Source organism: Nelumbo lutea, chromosome 5, assembly GCF_056320005.1.
Source record: "Nelumbo lutea isolate HS-2025 chromosome 5, American lotus-T2T, whole genome shotgun sequence".
Taxonomy (NCBI): domain Eukaryota; kingdom Viridiplantae; phylum Streptophyta; class Magnoliopsida; order Proteales; family Nelumbonaceae; genus Nelumbo; species Nelumbo lutea.
Genome location: NC_142688.1, coordinates 55,814,382 through 55,823,515, shown reverse-complemented (window position 1 = coordinate 55,823,515; position 9,134 = coordinate 55,814,382). Strand labels below are relative to the sequence as shown.

Genomic DNA, 9,134 nt, shown 5'->3' with positions numbered 1-9,134 from the left:
ATGGGTATCCTCCTCTTATCCATGTGCCCTATTTCCCAAGAGATTTAGTTATAACTTCTGTTGATCAACGGTTGTAGGACAGAGTCAATGTTGTAGCTCCTGAAATATCACTTGACTCGAGCTCAAAAAATGATGAAGACCTTGGCTGATAGAAGAAGATTTGAAAGGAAACTTGACATTGGGGATTGGGTTTATGTGAAGCTTAAGCCTTATAGGCAAATTTCTGTAGCTTATAGAGACAATCATAAGCTTTCTCCTCTTTATTTTGGCCCCTAAGAGGTGCTTGATAAGGTTGGTGAGTTAACCTAGAAACTGGACCTCCCAACTTTTTCAAAGATTCACCCCACCTTCCACATTTCACGATTAAAGAAGATTGGAACTCATACATATGACACTGAAGTTCCTGCTTGGTTCACAGAATATATTCATCAGCCTACTGCTATTTTAGCTAGGAGAATGGTGAAGAGAGGCAACCAGGCAGTTACCTCAAGTCTTCATACAGTGGAGCCATAGGCCTATTGAAGAAGCTACTTTGGGAATATCTTTATGACTTGCAGGTTCGATATCCAAACATAGTCCTTGTGGAAAAGGACTCTTAAAGGGGGGGAGTATTGATAGGAATAAAATGCAATTGGCAGTTTCAGAGTTAATAGCAGTTGTAGGGCTGTTTGAGGGCTTAACAAGGTGCTAGGTCAACATGGTTGAGTCACCAATCCAGCTCATGGATCGAGTGTACAAGGCAAAGTCAGCATTGGTGCAAGTTAGTTATGTTTCCATTTTTAGTAATCCGTTACTAGACATTATAACTGCTTTCTATTACTCATGTAAAGGTCAGTATATAAGCCTCGATTAGCATGAGGATGGTTATGGAATGATAACAAACTTGTCATTTTCTCTTGAATGCTTTCTTCCCTAATTCTTCCCCCTATCTTCCTCTCAATTTCTTCTCATCTTCTCCTTATCTTCTTCCCATTTTCATTCCCACTTTTTGTTCTCCAATTTTTCTGATATGACAGTTGTTTTTATTTTCAAAAACAAAACCAACCTTATTGTTGAACATCCCTAATAATATTGCTAATAACATGGAATGAGCAAATGGGAATTTCCGATATTTACATCTAGTTACAGAAAAACAATTTATTGTGGTTACTACCACATACTTGATTCCATCATTCCCTTTTCTTAGTAAAATACAAACACTTGAAAGTTAGAACACTAGCTGTTAATTGCTCGTAAAAAATTAGAAACTGTACAACACTTGAAATCATAGCATTTTCCACTTCAAACATGAAGCTTCCAATTGGATGGATAAGAAGTTGCATTAGTTGGAATGTACAAGGAATACAATTCGTCATTATTTCTCCGAATGCACAAGATTCTAGCCTCTAGAAACTTCCTATTGATTCTTCTTTAGCTTTGAGGTGGAAGGTGAGGATCTCAAATCCTGAGAAGTTCTAATTATGAAAAGAAGTGTTTCCAGCAGCATACCACCCACCAGTCCAAGGATACCTCCAGCAGCATTCTACACATTAGAAATAGGAGCAGCACTTGTCACCAATATCACTTTGAAATATCCAATACGCACAGAAAAAAAAAAAGAAAAAGAAAAAACAGCACTTAATAGCTGAAAGGCCCACTAGAGTTGTAAATTGGTAAAACATTTCCAAGAATTTTCTGAAAGTTACCATGATAGGACTGTGATTGAACAGAGCCCTGAAAGCAGCATATCCAACCAAGTAACCAGTAAACATTGTAAGAACAACATGCAGTCCTGCAAAAATTTAAGGCTGGCCTTGTCTTCAAAGCTTCCAATTGGATAAATAAATCGTAAAAACAAATGAGAAACTCAAAAATAAAATTACCTCACCAACTGACACAGTTAAAGGAAAAACAAAGAAAATATCAAAACAGCAAGGACAAGCTTATAGCAGAGCTAATGATAGAAAAAAGAAAAAAAAAAAAGAAAGAAAAGAAGATAATAGCAGAGCTCTGACTCTAAATCTTAGGGGAAAATAAGCTTCATTAAGTTGGAAAAACAATGCAGTTAATAGCTGCACTGTAGTAACATTTTGCAGTTACAAACTACCATTATTACTTTGAATGAAGCCGCATGTGTCACAAGTCACAACTAGAGAAATCAATGTCATACTTATATCATAAAAAATGCAGTATATGGGTATTGATGGATAATAAGTCAGATGAAGCATATTGTTACAACAATTATTAAATATCTATGTAAGTAGCTCAAAAGTTATAAGTGACAATCCCAAGCAACATGGTAGCATCAGCAAGTGACTAGTTGCTGTCAAGAGATGTTCATAGCACCCAAAAATGCTGTCAAATAAATTTAGTCACAAAGCCAGAGTTTATGTTGTTTTGATACTGGAAAACAATAAACATAATGACATGTTAAACAAAAAAAAGGCTTTTTGTTGGAAAAATTGCAAGAACCACCACCACAAATCCAACCAAGTCAACTTGGAAAACAACAAACACTTCCATATTACTGACTTTTCCCCATCAACTTGGATTGAAAGGATTTTGTTCTGCTGTTCTGAAGATATCAATTATCATGCAAATGATCTCCTCCACCTTTGCATTTAAGAGGTCCAAATTTCATTTGAAAACCCTCATTTTTCCTATGCTTTCTTTCCCATAATTTTTATTTTATTTCATTGTTTTGGTAAGTAACTGTAATGTTAATGATTAAAAACAGTAAACAGATATGTACAAGCTTTCATACACCTCAGTTACCAAAAAAGAAAAAAATTCATGTACCCCAAGCTAGGATAGTGTCTTCCATCTATTAGCCGATCTTTGCATCCACCAAGCTGTCACAGTCACCTCTATATTCCTGTCCAGCCACCTGGTTCCTAGAGTTCATTTCTATACAACCACATAGCCTGCTCATGATGCTTCAGCCAATTGATCACCACCTTTGATGATTAGTTTTTCCACATTCATTTCTCTAGCCAGCCTTAATCCTTGAAGAGCACCCAAAAGCAACACTCAAATAGAGTCCTTATCTCTTATTGTACCTCAGAACATTGCCTTCATTTTCCATTCATCTCTGGAAACACCTCACTCAAGATGGGCCCAGATTTCCCAAGCTACTGCCATCCAAGTTGAGCTTTAGAAAGCCCCTATGAGGTGGTGTCCATAGTTTTCAAGGCACCAAGGAGAACCTAGGCGACCAGAGAAAGTTGACTAGGTGAAAATTAATCTTTGACTAATACTTACCATAATCCTCATGAAATAGGTATAAACCTCATAAAAACATAGAAAAGCAAAATATTTATGAGAAGAAAAAGAAGAAAGAAAAGAAAACATAGGTGCTAATCCCTTGTTTTTATCCTAGGAGAAGGAACAATGATAATATAATAATAATTCCTTGGTATCTTTTGTATGCTGTTTGGATAAAAATCTTTAAGTTCTTAATTTATTGATTCAGGTATTATTTTTTGAAAGGTGGAAATGGAAACTTTATTAATCTGAAAAGAAAAATCTATGGGAGAGATTCCCTTAAAACAACAGCATCAAGAATAGTGCAAACATCACAAAAAAACACCACAGAATAGGTCAAAAGACAAAGTTTTCATCCCAAATGATTCTAAAGTCAAAGCCCTTGAACAGGCTGTGGATGGAAGCCCATTTCACCAGAACCCTCTCCACTTTGCCACAAATCCTCTCAACTGGCAGTGATTGATTATGAAAAGTCCTGTTTCTTTCTTTCCAAACTGACTGGCAGATTGCTCCAGGTGCCATGTTTCAGAGGACCTTTCCCCACTTTGAAAGGCTGTCCAACCTCCAGGATGAGAACATTGATTCCAAATCTTGGGGAACAGCCCAAGAGACCCCAAATAGGTTGAAACAATGAGACCAAACTGCGGTGGAGAACTTGCAGTGTATGAGAGTATGATTCACATTCTCTGCTGCCAACCCACATAAGCAACAATGGTTAACAATGAGCCATCCCTTTTGATTGAAGCAGATCAATAGTTTGAACTCTTCCCTCACAACCAACCACATGAAAAAAAATCACCTTACAATTTATCTTCAATTTCCAGATCCAGCCCCAGGCTACCGCTGATTTGACGAGCAACCAGATTTTTAAACATTGATTTTACTGTAAAACAATTTGAACTCTGACTTAACCACCATGATCCATCTTCAAGATCGGGCTGAGCCTGAGGTCTTACTCAGTTACTCCTAACAGAAGCAACAAGTTTGAGAGATCCTCCAAATCCCAGTCATTTACTTTTCTGTGCAACGAGGGATCCAAACCTGCTGTCCGCCTAAAACTTCATAACCCCTGATCTTGGCAGATTTATTAGCTGTAATGTATGGCATAGATGCCTAGAAAAAACTTGGCTTAGGGGTAGAGAGCCACACCACCTGTCTTCCCAAAAATGGACTCTCTCTCTCCAATTCCTATTTTGAAGGTAACAAATTTGAAAAACTCCTCCCTGTTCTGCACGGCTCCTTTCCATAAACTTGTGCCATAGGATTCATTTATAGGATTTGTTTCCCACCCCAAGTCATTTTCTCCATACTTGCAACTTATAATGGATCTCCAGAAATCCTACTTTTCATGAGCAAAACCTCCACAGCTACTTTGAAAGAAGAGCTCCATTGATCTGTTTCAAATGTCTTACACCTAAACCACCTTGGTTTTTTGGCTTACAAACTTCTGTCTAGGCAATCAAATGAAACTTCTTCTCTTCCTCTCTACCATCCCAAAGGAAATCTCTTTGAAGCTTTTCTAAAGAAGCTAGAACTGAAGCAGAAGCCACAGAGTGTCAAAAAATAGGTAGATAGATTTGAAAGAACACTCTGAATCAGTGTTTGCTTCCCACCCTTTGAAAGATAAAGCTTTTCCCAACCTGCCATTTTTTTTTTTATCATTTTTTTTATCAATTCCCAACCTGCCAGTTTTTCCTGGACCCTCTCAATCACCGGATCCCAAATCTCTTTCGATGTGTAATTTTCTCCCGAAGGAAGCCCTAAGAATTTGGAAGGGAGGAAACCTATCCTGCAACCTAAGACTTCTGCAAGGTTTGCAATGTTTCAGAATTCACCCACAGGAATGGATTCACTTTTCTGGAGGTTGATCTTCAAGCCTAAAACAGCTTCAAAATCAATCAACAAGCAGCTCAAGAAAAGCAAGTTGTTGGCTGCCAGCCTTGAAAAAAGTCAATGGATCATCGGCAAATTGAAGTAAACTCACCGTTTCACTGTTTGCTGCAACCTTAAAACCTTCCAAGTGTCCCCCCTCCACAGCTCTACTTACTATCTGCCAAGAGCTTCCACCACAATGATGAAGAGGAAAGGGGAGATGGGATCACCTTGCCTCAGCCCTCTCTCAACAGCAAAGAAGCCTTTAGAGATACCAATCACCAAGATGGAAAGATTCTCTGTTGATAGACATACTTCCATCCACTTTCTCCATTTGACCCTGAAACCCATTCTTCTTAGGAGATATTGAATAAAACTCCATTGACGTGGTATAAGCTTTCTCCATGTCTAATTTACAAATACTATCCAGTGACTCAGCTTTGAACCTTGAGCCAATACATTCGCTTGCAAGCAAAGAACCATCCCAGATCTGCCTCCCATCTACAAATCTCCTTGGGATGGGGAAATGATATTTTAAAGGGTTCAATATTACGTCGCCAATTTGTGTGAATCCAAAAACATAAGAAAATAATAAAAAGCAACTAATATAAGATTTATAAAAAATATCATAAACCCACAAAGTTTAATGTAATAATATCTATTGTAAAGCTATAAAGTTACAATGTCATAAAATAAAAAATATATATATACAAAAATATTATGTAGAAAATAGCACCTAATACAAAAAATACGCAGGTGCTTGGTTGAAGCTACCCTCCAAGGGCACCTTGTCACTTAGATGCCCACCTAGACATCACCTTGACAACTATAGTAATTCCACAGCCTTGGAACCACAACCTTTATGGAAGGAGTTCCAACCACTTCTCCCCATTTACAAAAGACGTCATCAATTGAGAAGGCTTAAAAGACATCAACAGACTTGACCCAATGCCAACTCTGAAAAAAGGCATCAATTCCGAACAACAATCTTCCACTCCAAAATTTTCTCTTATCCATAACCAGCATTCCTCCCAAACCTACAATGCAACGCATGATTCACTATTTCATCACATTCGTTACACAACACACAACCGCCACTGCCCACCATCATAACCCTCCTTAGCAAATTACCCTTTTCAAGCATCTGTTTAATGCAGCTGTCCACACCAGGAATCCAACCTTCAATGGGACTGTATAATACCAAATTTTGAAGCCAGAAACGTGCTAGGAATTGTGCCCACCAGTCACTTATAGAAAGAACTTGCTGTAAATGACCCTGATGCTTCCCACCTCCAAACCCTTGTGTCCTCCTGATTAGGATTTGGCTCAATGTACTGAAGTTGAGATCTGTGGCAACTCGCAGCCATTAGGATCTCTTCTAAATATGGGTTGCCAAACTACAATTCTCATAAAAGTTGGCTTACACCACTTGTATTCTGAACAATGCCTAATGCCTCCAGGTAGTGGAACACCTCACATCATGCCTGTGCGTTTTAGGACATTTATCTAAGTTAACCAGGATGAGGTTCCCTCAAACTAAATACAAAATCCGCCCCCCCCCCAAGGACAGCAAAGGCTAAACGAAAAGATACTACAAAAAGTTTACCGATTCCATAAGACTTGATCACTTATTAATGATTTATAATAATCCACAAAAATAATTCTAAAAATAAACTGATCTTGCTTCACCCACTGAACTCTTTCAGAACCCTGGCCCACTCAATCAGACACCTTTCTATCTTCCCAATCAACCTCTTAGTCTCTAAGGCTGATTTATTAACGGCACCACTAACCAATTGCCATAATATCTTTCCCCTGCTACTAAACATCTTGGCTGGTCATGCCGCAATCAAAGAGAGCAGATCCCTTAGAAACACTATCACTACCTTGAACAGTTACAGAAAATGGCTCCATATATAGTAGGTAACAGGTCACCAGATTAACATATGAGCTACATCTTCCACCTATGATTGACAGAACCACACATTGGTTAACAATGGTGATACCCCTTCTATTTAAGTGATCTATAGTAGAAATTCTGTTGATAATTGCAAACCATACAAAAAACTTCACTTTCAGAGGCCATTTAACTTTCCAAATCAACATCCATGGGACTGCTTCAGCATTTAAAGGAGCCAAAATCTGGAAAAAGATTCGACTGAGAATTACCCAAGGTTTCTGGAGACTAGAGCATAATATACTGTTCATTTGGATTCAGATTAAACTGCTGCAGCAACTCTATCAATCTCATGAACTCCACAACCTCCCAATCATTTAGGCTTTGCCTCAGCTTTGGACCCCATAGCACCTGACTCCCCAGAAGTTCAACATAATCTTTTTTATCAATAGAACTTCAACATAATCTTTATTCAAGGCATTTTTACTCTTAATCAACAAATAAAGAGAAGGGAATAGCTTATTTAAGGATTGGTTTCTGAGCCAAGGGTCTTTCCAAAATGCTATCTGATCTCCACTCCCTGGTCTGAATTTAATACTGATATAAAAAGGCTGATTCATCGTTGTTATTAGTCCAAGTATATTCAGCCTCCCATCAGTGGGAGATCCACCAACTCCCACCTTTCTTTAAACTCTGCAAACTCCCTTAACCTTTGCCAAGTATCTAATAGATGAAATCATTTTACTTATTTTGTTATTATAATATAAAGAGAAATTTAAAGGATTTTATTTCCATAGTAAAGTTAAAAATAAGAAAGAATAGCAATAAAAATGTAGAAAGCAGGTGAGAAAAACTAATAATATAAACCTTACGCGAAAATATTCTAAATGTCAGCAGTTCATCCGAATTTTAATGGCGTCCAGTTATTGAAAATAACAATTCGCTATAAGAATTAATTTACTCGAGGATTCAAAACATGGATATTAAGCCAGATATGCTGCAAAAAAGGATTTAATTTCAAACAAACAAGTAATAACCATTGAACAACAACGAAAACAAGATCCTTTTTTTTTTATAATTAACGAAAATAAGATCCTTACCGAACCCTAATTGATCTTTGTAGGATGAGAAAGGTTCATTAGTAGACTTCTCCGGCATTATATCCTTAACGATCTGTTCATAAGCCTTTTGTTCTGCCAATTCTTCAAGCCTTCTCAGCCTCACCTTCAACTCTTCACTCTGAAATAAATAAACAAAAATGCCATTTCAGAACAAGAAACAGAACAGGAGAATAAAAATTTGGGGCACTTTTTTTACTCTCTTTGTCAATCCCGCAATACCTTCTCCCTGGGTTTGGGGCTGGAGAAGACGAAATCAGAGCCCGAGAAGAGCTGAAGAAGCTTAGGTCTTGTGGAAGAGGGAGATGCAAACCAAATAATCTTCAGTGATTTGTATGGAACAGAGGTCTGAGACAAGAGATTGGAAGCAGATTTTCGGAGCTCGTCAGTGAGATTTGAATCCTTGGAGGCCGACCGTAGGAAAGAGCGGATGGTTTCATTGTTGGCGATGACCAAACCACCTGAACTTGCCGTCTCATCTGTTGTCGCCATATCCCCAGTTTTCTCAACCTAGGCTTGTGCACCAGAACAAAAACGGAGTCACGCAGACCTTTTAGTTTTGATGTGTAGTCACTCAACTCTACGGGCAACAAATTCTATTGAACCACATCATAGAGGACATTCTCCATGGACTGTAAACGGATCGGATTCGGATCTAAATGAAAAGTGAAGTCCAAATCTGATCCGTAATATGATCGAATTTGAAGATCGAGGATCGAATTTCGATTTTAATCCGCTTTTGCTTCATTTTTTAAATAAAGAAAAAAATAAAAATTTATTACATTTTAAATTTTATAAATAAGTAATTAATATAAATACAAAAAATTGAATTTCTTATCTATATAAAGTTATATGTAGTATAATATAACTTTTATATAAAATTATACTTTTATATTTTCTATATAATTATATAAATTATATATATGAATATATATATATATATATTAAAATAAATATATTATAATGTAATCAATTCGGATCTTAATCATATTTGGTGGAGTTAA

The 9,134-nt window shown here is 37.2% G+C and overlaps 1 protein-coding gene across 1 annotated transcript; it reads right to left on the bottom strand.

The window, feature by feature from the left end:
- Positions 1–1,122: 1,122 nt before the first annotated feature.
- Positions 1,123–8,833, bottom strand: LOC148852536 (ER-based factor for assembly of V-ATPase). Its single transcript, XM_088946267.1, has 4 exons — positions 8,353–8,833; positions 8,113–8,251; positions 1,686–1,771; positions 1,123–1,522 (listed from the first exon to the last, which is right to left on the bottom strand). Exons 1-4 carry the CDS (start codon positions 8,620–8,622, stop codon positions 1,397–1,399), a joined length of 621 nt encoding a protein of 206 aa, XP_088802393.1. The 5' UTR covers positions 8,623–8,833; the 3' UTR covers positions 1,123–1,396.
- Between the last annotated feature and the right edge of the window lie 301 nt (positions 8,834–9,134).